Below are 18,501 nucleotides of genomic sequence, written 5' to 3'. Positions count from 1 at the left end.
AATTTTATGAACTCATAATAATAATAATAATAATAATATATAGTTATGTTATATACGGATATAAATTTAATATTGGTCGGATGTAATTTTAGTTATGTTATATACGGATATAAATTTTGATTGATTATCAAATGTAAACATCTTATATATATTGAATTTAGAAGCAAAAATTATATTTATTCCTGACGGATATATTGGAAATCGACCCGAACCGACCCGAGGGCGCGAAGCAAGAACGGGTCCAGGGGCGGCGCCACGTACCCGCCCCGGCCGAGGCCTCGCCACGTGGCCCCCGCACGGGCCACGTTGGAGGCCGGGCCGGCCTCTCCAAGAGGCCGGACCGACCTCCACATGGGCCCGGTCCGAGCTCCAAATGGGCTCGGCCCGGCCCCCGCACAGCGGCCCGGTCAAGAGACCGGGCGCGGTCAACGCCAGATCCAACTAACCCCCCGTTTTAGGGGGAGGCGGTTGGGGGCTTGGCTTGTATAAAAGCCCCCCTCCTTGTCCTAACAAGGGACATGCTATCTATGATCTACTTTACTTACACACTTTGTCCTGAAATACTATTGTAATAGTCAATTCTACGGAATTTAATACAATCTACGGTCTCACGGCCTTTGCTATATCGTTCGTATTACTTATTTATTATTCCTATTCTTATCCGGATTTAGTGATTCGGGTCCCACCGGGTTAATTAAATCCATCATTGGTGCTCTTGTTGAGAGCTGTTGTACAAGCTTAAGCGCTCTCCCCATTATCGTTTATCCACAGCGATGGCAAGATCGAGATCCAGCTCTCGTCATACCAATGGTTCCGGCGACACCCAGCTCGTCCCGAACGGGAACGGTCCCAAAGGGCCCCCGCCCCCAGCATCCAACCAGCTGCCTCCACCAGGTCGGGGGAAGATCTGAGGGCCCAGCTCACCAACCACCGTGGCAGTGGTGCACCGTCACCACCCCCTGTCGCTCCGGCTCGCGCACTCATCCTGGAGGGGGTGGCGGTCTTTGAACAAGCCTCCACGGCGCTGGCGCGCGTCGCAGCGGGCCTTCGGGCAGAGGAACAAGCCGACCTAGGCGCCACCCGGGGGGCGCCGGCGTCACCTCCACCTCCTCCCACCCGGAGGCGCAGCGGTCCAAGCACCCGGCCACCCCAGGCACCTATCACCCACAGGGAGGTCAACTCGCCTCGACCATCGGAGAGGTGGGGAGGAGGGGACTCCCACCGAGGCCGCCAGCGCGACGGCGATGGAAGGGCACTAACCCAAACCAGGCCCACCCTGGAGAGATTGGGCGATCACGTATCGGCCCGGGACAGGCTAGGTCCGAGGCCAGCCAACGGGCCACCGGCGGAGGAATCATGCTCCCGCCGACCACTGCGACAAGAATCGGTTACTCGGAGGTCGCCGAGCCATGGGCCACGCGCCCAGCCGCGACACGAGGCAGCCTCGCGTGGGTCCGCAGGGCAGGTCCCCCGACCCCACCCGCGACATGAGCAGGCCTCCCGGGTCGAACGATCGAGTGAAACGAATGATAGAGTTCCGAGCTCCCATCGGGTAGAGGTCGAGCAGCTGCGGAGGAGGATGGACGAGCTCCAGAAGAAGATCGATGAGAGGGACGGATCTCCAGAGCCCCAGGATGTGTTGTCCTCCCCGTTCGCAAATGCCATCATGGAGGAGCCCTTACCTCGAGATTTTCGCTTTCCCACCATTAAAGCGTACTCGGGGACCACGGACCCGCGGGCACACCTGACCAGGTACAGGGCCGCCATGATGATCACCGAGGCAACAGACGTCATCCTATGTAGGGGGTTCTTCGCCACCCTGGATGGGCAGGCGCATGATTGGTTCGGATCCCTCCTGGCGAGGTCCATCTCTGCCTTTGCGGACCTCACCCGGCAGTTCCTATCCCATTTCACCACCCGCATACAGCGGAAGAAGCAAATTGCCGACCTGTGTGATTTGAAGCAGGGGAGCTCGGTGTCACTAGCCGAGTACCTCAGAAAGTGGAAGAAAGAGGCCATGGGGGTCGCTGACTTTGATGGGAAGTCGGCCATGGTGATTTTCCGAAACAACTTGAGGTCAAGCGCTTTTCATCAGGGCCTCATCAGGTACCCCCCCCCCCCCCCCCGCCCTCCAAGGACCTATACCGACCTGATGGACAAGGCAGCAAGGTACACTGACGCCGAGGCTGCCGAGAAGAGGAAGAAGGAACAGGAGGAAGGAAGAGGTCGAAAAGACAAGGCGCCCCAGGAGGAGCGCAAGGCGCCGCGACCACACCGACGTGAGTACACTGAGGGGCCCAGGCTGAACCCCACACGCTATCTCACCCCGCTGACACAACCTGTGGGTACCATCTTGGCGCACGCGGAGGACTAGGGAATCATGGTATTCCCGAAGGAGGAGTGCATGAAGATATCGGCAAGGGGGGACCCCAACAAGTACTGCAGGTTTCACCGGCAGAAGGGGCACGATACAGACGAATGCATCCTCTTAAAGAGACAAATCGAGGAGCTCATCCAAATGGGTTACCTCGGCCAATTCATTAAGAGGCCCGGCCAGGCGCAGGGCTAGAAGCAAGGCAAGGTATGGAGGAAGGGGGTGGCCAGACGCCATCCACCTCGGCTCCCCGTAAGAGGGACCACCACGACAACAGCTCCGAAGAGGAGGAGAAGACAACAGAGGACTCCCAGCCCCCGAGGAAACATACCATCTACGTCATCTTCGGGGGGCCCGAGGGAGGGGACTCGCCAGCCGAGCGGAAGAGGTGGGCGAGAAGCTTGTACGTAGGGGAGGTCACACGAACACCCCACGAGAAAAAACCAAAGAGGGAGCCCATCACGTTCACCGACGCCGACCTACCTGACGGGCCCCTCCCCCACCGGGACGCCTTGGTGGTCAAGCTGGACATCAACAACGTGGTGGTGCACCGGGTGCTCGTGGACACGGGTAGCTCGGTCAACGTCATGTACCATGACACATTCACCCAGCTGGGACTCTCAAGAGGGCAGCTGGAGCAGGTACGAACCCCCCTATCCGGGTTCACAGGGGACTCAATCGAGACAGAGGGGTCGATCACTTTGGAGGTGGAGATAGGCACCCCACCTTACACCAGGAGGTGGGAGATCGAGTTCGTAGTCGTCAAAATCAACTGCGCCCACAACATCATTCTCGGCTGACCCGCCCTAGAGGACCTCAGGTGCGTGATTTCCATGGAGCACCTGTGCCTCAAATTCCCGACACCGACCGGGGTCGGGGTCGCCCGAGGGGACCAAAAGGTGAGCCGCAGTTGCTACTTGAAGGCGTGCCGCCAAATTGGTCAGAAGGACCGCCGGGTCCACACCAGCACGGCCACGTAAGAGGTGGATCTTGGCATTGCTATCCAAGGAGGAGGACCATTCCCCTCCCCCAATAATGTCTTAGTGAACGACAATAAGCAAAATAAAGTTTCATGTCTCAAAACACGTTGTGAGTAGGACCCTTGTTACGAAGTTGGTTCTCCAAAAAAAAAAAAAAAAAAAAAAACATGAAACAAAGGGGGAACGAGTGCTCCCGCCGACCACTGCGACAAGAATCGGTTACTCGGAGGTCGCCGAGCCATGGGCCACGCGCCCAGCCGCGACACGAGGCAGCCTCGCGTGGGTCCGCAGGGCAGGTCCCCCAACCCCACCCGCGACATGAGCAGGCCTCCCGGGTCGAACGATCGGGTGAAATGAATGATAGAGCTCCGAGCTCCCATCGGGTAGAGGTCGAGCAGCTGCGGAGGAGGATGGACGAGCTCCAGAAGAAGATCAATGAGAGGGACGGATCTCCAGAGCCCCAGGATGTGTTGTCCTCCCCGTTCGCAAACGCCATCATGGAGGAGCCCTTACCTCGAGATTTTCGCTTTCCCACCATTAAAGCGTACTCGGGGACCACGGACCCGCGGGCACACCTGACCAGGTACAGGGCCGCCATGATGATCACCGAGGCAACAGACGTCATCCTATGTAGGGGGTTCTTCGCCACCCTGGATGGGCAGGCGCATGATTGGTTCGGATCCCTCCCGGCGAGGTCCATCTCTGCCTTTGCGGACCTCACCCGGCAGTTCCTATCCCATTTCACCACCCGCATACAGCGGAAGAAGCAAATTGCCGACCTGTGTGATTTGAAGCAGGGGAGCTCGGTGTCACTAGCCGAGTACCTCAGAAAGTGGAAGAAAGAGGCCATGGGGGTCGCTGACTTTGATGGGAAGTCGGCCATGGTGATTTTCCGAAACAACTTGAGGTCAGGCGCTTTTCATCAGGGCCTCATCAGGTACCCCCCCCCCCCCCCGCCCTCCAAGGACCTATACCGACCTGATGGACAAGGCAGCAAGGTACACTGACGCCGAGGCTGCCGAGAAGAGGAAGAAGGAACAGGAGGAAGGAAGAGGTCGAAAAGACAAGGCGCCCCAGGAGGAGCGCAAGGCGCCGCGGCCACACCGACGTGAGTACGCTGAGGGGCCCAGGCTGAACCCCACACGCTATCTCACCCCGCTGACACAACCTGTGGGTACCATCTTGGAGCACGCGGAGGACTAGGGAATCGTGGTATTCCCGAAGGAGGAGTGCATGAAGATATCGGCAAGGGGGGACCCCAACAAGTACTGCAGGTTTCACCGGCAGAAGGGGCACGATACAGACGAATGCATCCTCTTAAAGAGACAAATCGAGGAGCTCATCCAAATGGGTTACCTCGGCCAATTCATTAAGAGGCCCGGCCAGGCGCAGGGCTAGAAGCAAGGCAAGGTATGGAGGAAGGGGGTGGCCAGACGCCATCCACCTCGGCTCCCCGTAAGAGGGACCACCACGACAACAGCTCCGAAGAGGAGGAGAAGACAACAGAGGACTCCCAGCCCCCGAGGAAACATACCATCTACGTCATCTTCGGGGGGCCCGAGGGAGGGGACTCGCCAGCCGAGCGGAAGAGGTGGGCGAGAAGCTTGTACGTAGGGGAGGTCACACGAACACCCCACGAGAAAAAACCAAAGAGGGAGCCCATCACGTTCACCGACGCCGACCTACCTGACGGGCCCCTCCCCCACCGGGACGCCTTGGTGGTCAAGCTGGACATCAACAACGTGGTGGTGCACCGGGTGCTCGTGGACACGGGTAGCTCGGTCAACGTCATGTACCACGACACATTCACCCAGCTGGGACTCTCAAGAGGGCAGCTGGAGCAGGTACGAACCCCCCTATCCGGGTTCACAGGGGACTCAATCGAGACAGAGGGGTCGATCACTTTGGAGGTGGAGATAGGCACCCCACCTCACACCAGGAGGTGGGAGATCGAGTTCGTAGTCGTCAAAATCAACTGCGCCCACAACATCATTCTCGGCTGACCCGCCCTAGAGGACCTCAGGTGCGTGATTTCCATGGAGCACCTGTGCCTCAAATTCCCGACACCGACCGGGGTCGGGGTCGCCCGAGGGGACCAAAAGGTGAGCCGCAGTTGCTACTTGAAGGCGTGCCGCCAAATTGGTCAGAAGGACCGCCGGGTCCACACCAGCACGGCCACGTAAGAGGTGGATCTTGGCATTGCTATCCTAGGAGGAGGACCATTCCCCTCCCCCAATAATGTCTTAGTGAACGACAATAAGCAAAATAAAGTTTCATGTCACGAAACACGTTGTGAGTAGGACCCTTGTTACGAAGTTGGTTCTCCAAAAAAAAAAAAAAACATGAAACAAAGGGGGAACGAGTGCTCACTCATGACTTCCCCCCGCGGACCCTAAGGGGGCACGAGGTCCGACCTCGCGTACCAACCCCGACGGAGGACGCACCCTAAGGAGGCACGAGGGCCGACCTCGCGTACCAACCCCGACGGAAGAGCCCGATGGCACAGTCCAAAAGGACTTGGCCCGACCGGCTAACGCGCACCCTAAGGGGGCACGAGGTCTAACCTCGCATACCAACCCCGACGGAGGAGCCCGGTGGCTTGGTCCGACAGGACTGGGCCCAAGCGGTTAGGCGCACCCTAAGGGGGCACGAGGTCCGACCTCGCGTACCAACCCCGACGGAAGAGCCCGGTGGCACAGTCCGAAAGGACTTGGCCCGAGCGGCTAACGCGCACCCCAAGGGGGCACGAGGTCTAACCTCGCGTACCAACCCCGACGGAGGAGCCCGGTGGCTAGGCTTGAACGAACCAGGACGGAGCGGCTATCGCACCCTAAGGGGGCACGAGGCCAGACCTCGCGTACCAACCCCGACGGAGGAGCCCGAGTGCTTAGGCTCGAAAAAAAAAATCAGGGGCGGTTTGGATGACCTCGGCCCCAGGCCGAGGTCGAGGTCGGCCCAACCTCTGCGTGGCAGGTCGGCACGCGAGGTCGGTTCGACCTCAGCACCGGAGGTCGGCGCGACCTCGGCGCTGGAGGATGGCGTGACCCCGGCAGAGGGGGACGACCGTCGCCGAGGCCGACCCCGACGTGGCTTGAGCCCGGGAGGTCGGCCGGGGGGCCACGGAAGCGCGGCCTGCAAGCCATCCCCGTGGCAGCGTCACGGCGACGCCTCCGCTCCGGCGCCGTGACGGAGTGACATGGCAGAGACGCGGCGGTGCGTATGTGTCCTAGCAGATGAAGGAGTCATGTTCCGGATGGAGTTTTCATCATTATCACAAGAAGTGCACTTTGACGTCACCTATAAGGCTGGGACGCGGACATCTTGGGGTCGGCATTCTGAGGGGTCGGCCGAAGCAACTACTCTCCTTCGATGACGATTACTCGCAGCTCGGAGAGTGGGGGACTGATGACGGATATATTGGAAATCGACCCGAACCGACCCGAGGGCGCGAAGCAAGAACGGGTCCCGGGGCGACGCCACGTACCCGCCCCAGCCGTGGCCTCGCCACGTGGCCCCCGCACAGGCCACGTTGGAGGCCGGGCCGGCCTCTCCAGGAGGTCGGACCGACCTCCACATGGGCCCGGTCCGAGCTCCAAATGGGCTCGGCCCGGCCCCGTAGCGCCGGTCACGAGACCGGGCGCGGTCAACGCCAGATCCAACTAACCCCCCGTTTTAGGGGGAGGCGGTTGGGTGCTTGGCTTGTATAAAATCCCCCCCCCCTCCTTGTCCTAACAAGGGACATGCTATCTATGATCTACTTTACTTACACACTTTGTCCTAAGAAACTACTGTAATAGCCAATTCTATGGCATTTAATACAATTTACGGTCTCACGGCCTTTACTATATCGTTCGTATTACCTATCCATTATTTATTATTCATATTCTTATCCGGATTTAGTGATTTGGGCGCACCCCGGGTAATTAAATCCATCAATTTCATTTAAACAAAATTTATTCAAAAATATTTTGAATATAAGTCTAAAATCGCTCAAAATTATACTTGTGTTAATTTTATAACGTCAGCCTAAAAACTAAATTAAAAAGATATGAGTGTTAATAAAAGTTTCCTAAACAGAAACATAGAATACAAAATTAGAAAATATAAAATAGAAAAAAATTTCTTGAAGTAAAAGGATTTTTAGTTTGTATTTTACCTTCTCAAATATGTGTAATATACAATCCTTCACCCAGTGGCGGAGCCACAATGCGGACAGTGGGGGTAGCTGCCCCCACTCTCCCACCTCGTCTCATGTATATATATTGTATGTATAAGTTCCTTATATATACATAGTTAACTTATAGATATTAAATTTACATAAATTTAACTAAAGGATGAATTAGCTTAGATTGTAATATATCGATTCAAAATTTACAGTATGAATTTATAGTGAGATTAATTCTAATTGAATTTTTTATTTGTAATATTGTGTTTTTTTTTTTTAATTCCATTTTTAATATAAGTAATGATATTATTAATTTATAATATATTTTCTATTCGAATTTTTTTTATCTAATTAATTATATTACATATTTTGTGGAGTTTTATTTGTAACATTGTGTTTTTTCTCGATTTTTTAATATTAATACTGATATGAGCGTTTTATTATAATATGTTTTCTATTCAAATTATTTTATCTAATTAATTATAATTCATATTTTATTTTGAATATTTTTTTTATCTCATTATGATGTATTTTAATTTTTCATCTTAATTAACAATATTTATGACTCGGCTTCTAAGTATTTTTTTTTTCAAAATATCTCATTCAAATAATATCTTTTTCCTATATAAAAGAATGTACTTTCAGTATTCAAATAATATATTTTTCCTAAATACAATATACATTTTTATATATTAAAAGTACATTATTTGTGTACCAAATCTATATTATTTGATAGTGTAGTCCATACAGCTCTGTGAATCGTGGTCCACATAATAATAATTGCGAGAAGAGTTGTAACTATTCTAAAACAGTAAAACGGCATGAGTTCCAATTACATTTGTGATTACGTTTCAAAATAATTCCACATCCCAATGCACTTAGCCAATGAATAGAGATGAAAGTCCCTCGTAACAATTTATATGTAGAGGAATGTGCTTCATCAATCGTTATGCTGTGGAACCGTGTCAAGGTGGACACGGTTCTATTGTCATAATTATTGAACTATATGTTCATAATCATAAAGTTATATATACATAATTTTTAAATTTCATATTCATAATTATTGAACTTTATATTCACAATTACAGAACTACATGTTCATAATTATAAAGCTAAATATTCATAATTTTTGAACTTTATATTCACAATTATTGAATCTCTATATTCATAATTACAGAACCATATGTTCATAATTACGTTCACAACTTTATGTTCATAATTATGTTCACAACTTTATGTTCATAATTATAAAATTATATGTTCATAAGTTTTTAACTATATATTCATAATTATGAATAGTTTTGGAACCGTCGTGTGGAAAGGAGATATAGACATATTGTTGAAACTGGGCTAACTCTTATGGCTCACGCTTCTGTTCCATCTCGATTTTGGAATTTTGTTTTTGAAATTACTGTTTATCTTATCAATAGAATGCCATTCAATGTCTTGAATAATTCTAGTCCTCATCTTCTGTTACATAAATCTCCATCGTCCTATTTCTTTCTTCGTGTCTTTGGTTGCTTGTGTTATTCTCACTTAAGACCTTATAACCATCATAAAATGTCCTACATATCTCTCCTTGTGTCTTCTTAGGTTATTCTGACTCATTTCGGGGGCATGGGTGCATGGACTTACAATCTAATAAGATAGAGTTAATTCCACCAGAGGTCCCTTGTCTTTGGTGGCAATTCCAAATTTAGTCCCATCCTATCGTTTTTGCCATTGTACATCCAAGACTATCGTTTTTTGGACACTTTTAGTCATTCTCATGATTTTTTTCTACTTTTAGTAAGAGCATTTTTGTCTCTTTATATTTTTCTTTTGTTATTTTTCCGGTTTCAACCAATTTAGTTGGTTTAGGACTTTACTAAAAATTGGTTGAAAATATGATTACTAAAAATCAGAGGTTACCTAAAGTTCTAAACCAATTAAACTAGTTGAAATCGGAAAAATAACAAAACAAAAATATGAAGAGACAAAAATTCCCTTACTAAAAATAGAAAAAATCATGAGAAGGACTAAAAGTGTCTAAAAACGATAGTCTGGGATGTAAAATGGCAAAAATAATAGTCTGGGACTAAATTTGAAATTTCCACAAATGACAAGGGACCTCCAGTGCAATTAACTCAATAAGATATATGTTTGCAAGCATGTGCGGTTTGATGAGGCAGTTTTTCCCTTTGCTACTAAGACTGTTTTGCATGCACCTTCGGCTCCCCAGCCTCATCCTTGGGTTGAACCTGTCTTGCAGCCGTGCCATATGACATCCACTACAGCAGTCACGAATTCATCGCCCCCTGTGCAATCGGTTCCATCCGTCCCCGTTGTGGCTGCCACACGTGGCCATGCCTCGAGACCAAAGATGAGGACTCATTCCATGACTACTAAGAGTCTGTCTCGTCCTCCTCCTACGGTTTTGACTGCACAGGTTTGCCCTTTTGAGCCCACTTGTTATACACATGCAGTCAAGTATCCTGAGTGACGTGAGGCCATGGATCAGGAATTCAATGTTCTACTACAGAATTAGACCTAGTGTCTAGTACCTCCTCGTTCTACTACATGGTCTGAGGATTATTGTAGTGTGAACAACGACTTCAACCATAATCAAAAGAAAGGCAAACAAAAGTTTAGTCCTGAAGATGATTATCAGGAGGAAGTGAGCAGCCACTATGAAGCGAACCGTCATCCTGGTGAAAAGGTTGAGGACAACTTTGCTTTGGTTAAAGAATGTGGGTGGTTAGATGAGTGAGGTCACAACCAAGGTTTCTTTAACAGGTACCCCCGATGTGCGTTATGGGACCACCCTTCGTGGAGTAGACGGTTGAACAATTGAATGTGTCACACGGGTTCGAAGGACTACTACATAGGAATAATGGAAATTGGTTTCCAATGTATTTTCCTATTTATTTATTTTTTAAAATAAATGTTGTAGTATTCTTGTGATACATTTTTTTTGTTGAATAGAAATGATTTGTTCCATTTAGTTATTGAATCATGGTACATACGAATTTTTGATAGAATAATGTTAAATATATGAAATGATTCGATATGGATGCCTTGTACATTATGTAGCATTATTTGGAAAATGTTAAAATGGCTTAACGACCGAACCGGAATGTAACAAATGTGTTACATGTTGAGATCTCGTAAAAGACTTCGGTCCTAGTTCATGTTGAACGATATAGATTTCGTAGCTATATAATCGTGAACGTCACAGCTCAAGTGTTGAATACTTAAAATATTATTCGTAGTACGATTATATAAACTTGATTCAACTAGTCGTAAATTTGGTTGATTTGATATTGTTAATTGTGTAAGAATTAACTTGATCAAAAGTTCCAAATTATACTAGTATGAAATGTAATTTGAGACAAATTGTTGGGACGTCAAAAATTAAGCTTGAACTTAACGGGAAATGCTAATTGAATTTAGCATTGTTTAAGTGCTAATTGTAGTGCTTAATTGCACTGGACATCCAAAAATGTTGAATTAGCACTGTGCAAAGGGCTAATTAAATTTAGCATTGTAAAGTGCTATGTGATTAGCACTTAAGGAGTTTGCTAACGTATGAATAGTACCTAATCACATTTGTGATTAAGCTTTGCTTTGCTTAATCATGAAGTTGGATAACACTGGAATGTGCTTAAGGTAATTAGCAACTCTTTGTGTTGTTGAATTATAATGCAAGCGGTTGGTGCATTTAAAATTCACAGTAACGATTTGGTGCTTTACTAAGCACCGAATGATGCTTCAATGTCGAAAACACTGATTTGTAGTTTTGGCTTCGATCAATCCCGAATGGATTCATAAGTGCTGATTTGTTCGCACCTATGAGATGTGCTAACGTGTAACACATGTTTATTCTTTATAAGAATCGAGGGTACGGTTCGGTATTCACCTCAATCGAACGTTGTTGCCGAACATAAAAATCAAGACGTTGATAAGTTCGGGTCTACCTCAAAGTGTGTGGGTGAGACAATACTTTGGACAAGTAAGTACCTTTTAAATAAGGTTACCCGCATTAAACTCGATAAGGCCTCTTATGGGTTGTGGGTACGTAGGAATTTTTCCTACTAATACCTGAAATGTGGGGGTGTCTTGCCAAAGACATTTATTGGTTCTTAGTACACGAGTCCTATAGTTTGATGTACAAAAAAACACAATAAAAATTGAATCAAGAAATTCATCGTTCTTTAGAAGATGTATTTCTGTGAGGGTTCAATAAATGACCCAACACGTTGAAAGGAACGTTCGATGTAGCTGTGGTTGGAGGGTATGAAAGAGAACCCAAGCTCGAACCTAGACGTAGCAAAAGAGCTAGGATTGAAAAATCCTTTGGTCCAGATTTTCTAACGTACATGCTAGAATGTGATGCGCATATTCTAACTTCTTTACTAGAAAATGAACCGAATTTTCTGACAAGGTTGTTAGAAAATTGGCCTCAAACATATGTAGAAGTTATGATTTCTACGGAGAGGACCAAGTGAAAGAGGCTACAAAAAGTAAAGTAGATTCTATCTTAGAGAATCATACTTGGAACTGGTTGTTCTTCCTCCAGGTTGTAAAACCTTTGGATCCTAGTGGATCACGTGTCGGAAGATAAAAACCGGTTGGTTATATTGAAATAAATGGCCGGGTTTGTAATTGTAGATTACATGCAACGCGAGTGCCACAGTTACTTCGATATATATATTCTCTTGTGATGAGAATGAAATCCATTAGTATGATACTTGTCAAAGCCGTTTAGCGAGACTAGGAAGTTCATCAAAATGGATGTATCGCTTTCTTAATAGACATGGAACGACCTGAGGGTTTTGTGGTTCCACGCTGTGGAAAGAAAGTGTGTAGTTGGTGAGATCATTGTATGGTTCGAAACAATTGCCGTAGTATTTGGCATGTGAGGGTTGATCATGCATTGATGACCAACGAGTTTAGTATAAACAAATGTGACAAGTGTGTCTACGTAATGAGTATGATAAACGGTGATATCACTGTTTGTTTATACACGATACACTCATCGTGGGTAGTAACGATCAAATGATCAAATCTACCAGGAACATGTTAAATTTGATATTTGACATGATGGGCATGAGTTTGGCGAATCTAATCCTCGGGATTAAAAAAATGTGAGAAGACCGTATGGTCTCATGTTAAGCCAATCTCGTTGAGTTGATTGAATCCTCGCAAAGGATAATAATCAAGTGGCTTGGACACCAGTAGATACTAACGTACAACTAGCCAATAATCACAGAGATTGTATTTCTCACGGAGAATACGTTCAGATTATTGGTAGTTTAATTGTATCTAATAGGTTGTACTAGGCCGGATATTGCCTTTGCGGTAAACTCAGTTGTGACACCCTGGAAATTCATTCCCTAAAACCCGAATTAATTCCTTGTGGCTTTACAATTCTTATCCTAATCTCCCTTTGAAATTAGTTGAAGGACCTAGTTGACCAAATTCCTTATCCTTCTAATTTGGTCAATGAGTTGTACCTTGGGCTTTAGCCCTTGTACCCTAGACTTTGTCTTTCTCCTAACAAGTTTTGGGAGGAAGGGGCCCTTTTGGTCATTTCACATTAAAACCCTACCCTAACCAAGGAATCCAAATCATTTTTCAAGATTCCCCTTCTCTCTACATCTCTTTCTTGCCCCTACTCCTCCTTCTCTCTAGGAAATCCTAGAGTTGATCTTCACAAGTTCTTCAAGAAATCCCAAGCCAAGATTCCAACACTACAAGGCTAGGAATGGTAAGATCTATCCTTCCCTACCTTTTCCTTACAAGATTCCTCCATCTTTTCTCTAAATCTTTCTTTTACCTTGTGGGTTTTGGGAGTTTGTAGAATATCTAGTGGTGGGTGAAGTGCTAGGTTGATCTAGAGGAGCTTTGGTCTTGCTTTGAGGTTGAAGAAGGTTTTTTTGGTCTACAATAGGTAACCCATGCTACACAAAACCTATTTTCACTTGTTAATAATGATTATTGACTTCTATGTGGTATTTTTGATGTGTTGGAGTGATTGATGCATGATCTTGTGATAATACATGTTTAGAGCTTGTATTTAGGGTTCTTGACTGCTATTGTATGAGTTATTCATAGGTTCAAGTCATATCTTTGTTGTGTGGAAGATATGGGGTCATTTGGACTTGAACTTGGCCTTGAAAGTGAATTTTCGCGAATGCTGATTTTTGGGCCCTGATGTACCCCGCGGGTACTGCCGCGGGTGGAGCCCTACCTGTGGCCCCACCCGCGGGGAACATATATGCGGATTGCGGGGATTTGTTCCCCGTGATCCTTTCTTCTTGGTATTTGATGTTTTGACCTCCCGTTGTTGAATTATTGAGCTTTTGTGAGTCTTCTTGATGTTTCGTATGTCTAGAACGATGTGTTAGGAATCCATGTTAGCATTTGGCGTCTTGAATCGTGCTAAGTGTCCAACCTTGTGATTCGTTGGGCTAATATGAGTCTTGAAGGTTGGATGGAACCATTTTGGTTACCCGTTTGATATGCATGCTAGTTTTGGTGTCATTAATGCTAGTATGTATTGTTTGTCCCTTTTCTATTGAGGATTGGCAACTCGTGTTGCCAACAATGTTGATATTGGATTGAGGTCCATTGTTTTTGTTGAGTATCGTTTCATGTCCTTCATTGAAACCCCTTGCTTGGATCCCTTGATGTGATCCTATGTGTATGATTATTCCTTTATTAAGCTATTGTTGAGTGTATCCTTTGTTGTACACACTTTGTGTGGAATCTAGGTGTTGTTGTATCTCTAGATTCCGTGTGTATTGACTCTTGTTGAGATGATGGGTTGATGTGATGAGATGATTGAGCTGGTAAAGTGGACAGTGTGGGGGCTTATGTGTGATTGCATCCGGTAGTGGGTTTAAAGCTCCGGATTGCCATTTGGATACTTTACTTGTAGCCAACATGGGAAACTCATTCTAGTTGCCAGAGATGGTAGCTAACCCGTTGAGCTTGGAATCTCAATAGGGGGTGTATACACTTAAAGTTGCTAGCTCTACTTCCATTGGGTTGCGGTCCTTGTCATTGCGATGAGCCGATGACACTATGCATGTGATCCGGGTCGTTGTGATGACAACGTGATACATGATTGATGATTTGGAGCCCTCCACACTGATCCACTATGAATCGAGCCGTGGTGCTGACTCCACGGTATATGACTTGGTGTGATGGTGTCCTATGTAGACTTGGAACTCGTTATGGTGTGAATCTGGCCTTCCAATGCTTAAGTGCATGTCTATTGAGAATCCTTCGTTATGTGTCGCATGTTGTACCTTGTTGTTGAGCTTGTTGCTTGTGGTTCTATTGTCTTGTTGAGTATGATGGTCTTTGACCTTTGTTGTGAGTGATTGATGAGTCTATTGATGTTTCCTCTCTCGGCTTTAAAATGATATATAATGTATTCCCAGTTTCAAATGGTTTTGATTATATCTATGTATATTATGATACTTAACGCGTGTTGGTGGGTTACCAGCATTATTCGCTGTCCGGGTGTTATCCCTTGTCTTTTACAGGTTGAGTAGCTTGGAGAGCGCGCTAGTGGCCTATAGATAGATTAGATATCTTCCTTTATTAGTTGTAGAGGCCTGTGAGCCTAAGTAGTTGAATTGTTAGACTGCTTTAGTTGTAGTATCTTCCTGTGCACCTATGTTTGATATAGGTGTGGCATAGCACCTCCGTGTTTAGACGTTGCTTCCGTTGCTTAATTATTAATGATTGTATTTCTCACGGAGAATACGTTCAGATTATTGGTAGTTTAATTGTATCTAATAGGTTGTACTAGGCCGGATATTGTCTTTGCGGTAAACTCAGTAGTCTTATGAGTAACCCTAGTGATACGCACTAGAAGGCAATAGTAAGAGTTATGAGATATTTAAGGTATACTTGTGACTTTGGATTGCACTACGTCGGATATCTAGCTGTACTTGAGAAGTATAGTACGTTAACCGGATATCAAAGGACGCTAAATCCATTATAGGTTACGTGTTTATGTAGGCCAGCGCAGTTGGTTGTGTGAAAATTCTCGAAACGACTTGTGATAGCTAAGATCTATGACGGAATCTAAGCTGAGAGCCATAGACATGTGTCACGGAAAGTCTGAATGGCTATGCCATTTGTTCGAGGATATTCCTATTTGGGAAAACTCGTACCTCCAATTTGTGTGCATTACGATAGTGAAGCCAAAATTGGTTAAGTACTAAGTTAGATGTGGAATGGTAAGTCTAGACTCATAAGTCGTAGACATAATACCATTAAACAATTTCTCACAACAGGTGTTATCTTTATTAACTACGTGATGTCAAAAGATAACATAGTGCTGCTAACTCGTTAACCTGGTGTAACAACCCACTTTTCTTAAATCTAAATCCCACATACTTAACTTAATATGATAAGCTAAACAAGATTAAGGCTCCATTTGGAAAGTAGGAAAATGACTTCTGGAAAATGAGTCATTTTCCCGAAAACATTTTACTTTTCGGTGTTTGGCTACACAACGGAAAACTGTCTTTGTGTGTTTGGTTCATTTTCCAGAAAATGAGTTGGAAAACGAAAAGAGTTGAATACTTCAAAATTTTAATTGTTTGATACATTTGATAAAATTCTTTTGTGAATAACACTCTTTTGATATTAATATATATATATATATATATATATATATATATATAGAGAGAGAGAGAGAGAGAGAGTGTGTAAAAGACAATTTTGGTCATAAACTTATAGTGGCACAGACAATTTTAGTCCTCCATAAAAAAATCAGACAATTTATGGACACTCTTATTGTGACGAGGACAATTTTGGTCCTCTGTTTATATTTCTGTTAGATGGTCGTTTAAGAGGAGGGAAATTGCATCAATTCACTCTATCTTCTTCTCCAACCTTCAATTTTCTGTAAGTTCAACCTTCAACAGTCACAGACCAACTCACAATTGCAGGGTTGAGAGCCACACAAGTGCAAAATGAGATTGGCCATGGCTATTCCTTCCAACTTCAAAGCTTGAATTCCTCCTCGCGAAGAGCCAGCTCTGCAGCGTCTTCCTCGTCGTCATCAAGAGCAAAGTAAAATGCGAAGCAAGGAACCAGGATTGTACTGAAATAGCTTTGAGTAGATCTCCCTCCTCTCTCCTTCAAACGTTGCGACTCCTCTTCGTCCTCCTTCAGTCCTAGCTTCAGATTCATCAATCTCTCTTTCTCTGTATACACACACATTTATAGAGAGAGAGAGAGAGAGAAGGGAGAGCTACTCCTCCACCCCTGGCAGTGTACAACGTAATAGATAGGTATGGAGAATGGGGGCGTACAGAGCGAACGACAATTACAACTACTTGTTCAAAGTGGTGCTGATCGGCGACTCAGGCGTCGGGAAATCCAACCTTCTCTCCAGATTCACTCGTAACGAGTTCAGCCTCGAGTCTAGGTCCACCATCGGCGTCGACGACAAGGTCTTTAAGGCTCAGATTTGGGACACCGCCGGCCAGGAACTTTAGCTTCATCTCCCTATTCTGTCGTTTCTCTGTGTGTATAGGATTGAAATTTGAGATCTGGTTGTTCTCATTGTTTGTGTAGCGGGATGTGATTCGTGCATTTGAGTTTTGTTGGAGTGATTTTTGTTTTCAGTAGGTGGCATCTAGCTGTAGGAATAGATCTGATGTGGTTTCCATTTTGTTTCGCTGATATTGTGATTGATAGGGACAGAAAGGTGAAATGTGATGTATTTCGACGAAATTTCCCTTCTCTCAGACGGCCATTTAACAATATAGACGGAGTACCAAAATTGTCCTCGTCACAATAAGGGTGTCCACAAATTGCCTGATTTTTTTATGGAAGACTAAAATTGTCTGTGGCACTATAAGTCTAGGACCAAAATTGTATTTTACTCTCTCTCTCTCTCTCTCTCTCTCTCTCTCTCTCTCTCTCTCTCTCTCTCTCTCTATATATATATATATATATATATATATATATATATATATATATATATATATATATATATATATAATATTAACATTTTAAAATATATAATTTTTTTAAAATTTTTAAATACGAAAAAATTAACATTATCTGTAGACTTTACTTATTTTTTTGAATTTTGAATTTAAAAAAAGAGTTCGCGGAACGGCCCGCCAACCCGTATGGGGTGGGCTTTGGTAGGATGAACCCTAGCCCACGGGTTTGGTTGGCCGACTCGCAAAAGCCCGCAAAAAATTAAGCTCGAAAAGTTTTGCATGTGCATCCCTTGGAAAATGACTTTCCAAAAAAAAAAAAAAAAAGAAGTCATTTTCCCCCAAAACATACCTCTTTTCCTTTGACTAATGCATCATTTTCCATTGACCTCATTTTCTCCCCTCTTGCCAAACACTAAAAACTCGGAAAACATTTTCCGGAAGTCATTTTATGGGTTTCCAAACGCACCCTAAAAGAAAGATTCGATAACTTAATTCAATCAAAACCATCCAACGTGTGCTACCGCCACAATCACCGCTCGCGGTGACTACACAAACTAAAAAGGATAAACTAAGCAAAGTCAAACTTCAACAATTAACAACCTTAAATCTAAGTAACTAGCATCAATCAATTAGGTAGAATCTAAATCTAGAAACTACCGCTGCAACTACGCACTAATCTATCTCGTGCGCTCTCAAACACTGGGACCACCTTAAAGGGGTTAACAAACAAGCAAATAGAAAACAATCCGTTAGCACGAATGGCTAAGTATAACGCCACTCAACCCTGTAAAGTGCTATAGATATACTTTTGGAAAACATTTGGCAATCACACTTAAACTCAAGTACTTTGCAATCATTTATACAACAATCTCAAATCATGCTCACCAACAATTATATATGCTTGCAACCTAATTAACAAATATGCATACTTTCTAAAGTGCTCAACTTAACATAAATCCCATGCTTTAAACAGATATTTCAAATCATATCTCAATACTCAAACTTATGCTCAAACTGATA

At 45.2% G+C, this 18,501-nt stretch overlaps 3 protein-coding genes across 3 annotated transcripts; all 3 read left to right on the top strand.

Moving 5' to 3' along the window:
* The first annotated feature begins 1,579 nt into the window (after positions 1-1,579).
* Positions 1,580-2,374, top strand: LOC109180744. Its single transcript, XM_019330453.1, has one exon. It carries the CDS (start codon positions 1,580-1,582, stop codon positions 2,372-2,374), a length of 795 nt encoding a protein of 264 aa, XP_019185998.1.
* A 209-nt stretch (positions 2,375-2,583) lies between these two features.
* LOC109180743 lies at positions 2,584-3,174 on the top strand. The gene has a single exon (XM_019330452.1). The coding sequence runs from the start codon at positions 2,584-2,586 to the stop codon at positions 3,172-3,174; it is 591 nt and encodes a 196-aa protein (XP_019185997.1).
* Positions 3,175-3,764: 590 nt separating this feature from the next.
* On the top strand, positions 3,765-10,268 carry LOC109180742. Its single transcript, XM_019330451.1, has 2 exons — positions 3,765-4,291; positions 10,100-10,268. The coding sequence occupies exons 1-2, from the start codon at positions 3,765-3,767 to the stop codon at positions 10,266-10,268; spliced, it is 696 nt and encodes a 231-aa protein (XP_019185996.1).
* Positions 10,269-18,501: the final 8,233 nt, after the last annotated feature.

This window comes from Ipomoea nil, unplaced genomic scaffold, assembly GCF_001879475.1.
Source record: "Ipomoea nil cultivar Tokyo-kokei standard unplaced genomic scaffold, Asagao_1.1 scaffold1034, whole genome shotgun sequence".
Taxonomy (NCBI): domain Eukaryota; kingdom Viridiplantae; phylum Streptophyta; class Magnoliopsida; order Solanales; family Convolvulaceae; genus Ipomoea; species Ipomoea nil.
This window is presented reverse-complemented; position numbering and strand designations above follow the sequence as displayed.

What these genes read in the sequence shown, in the direction of transcription:
- LOC109180743 (XM_019330452.1), top strand. Translation starts at nt 2,584, where the DNA reads ATGGAGGAAGGGGGTGGCCAGACGCCATCCACCTCGGCTCCCCGTAAG.
- LOC109180742 (XM_019330451.1), top strand. Translation starts at nt 3,765, where the DNA reads ATGGACGAGCTCCAGAAGAAGATCAATGAGAGGGACGGATCTCCAGAG. An exon ending in TTTCATCAGGGCCTCATCAG is followed by an intron (nt 4,292 to 10,099) that starts GTACCCCCCCCC and finishes GGATTATTGTAG; the next exon opens with TGTGAACAACGACTTCAACC.
- LOC109180744 (XM_019330453.1), top strand. Translation starts at nt 1,580, where the DNA reads ATGGACGAGCTCCAGAAGAAGATCGATGAGAGGGACGGATCTCCAGAG.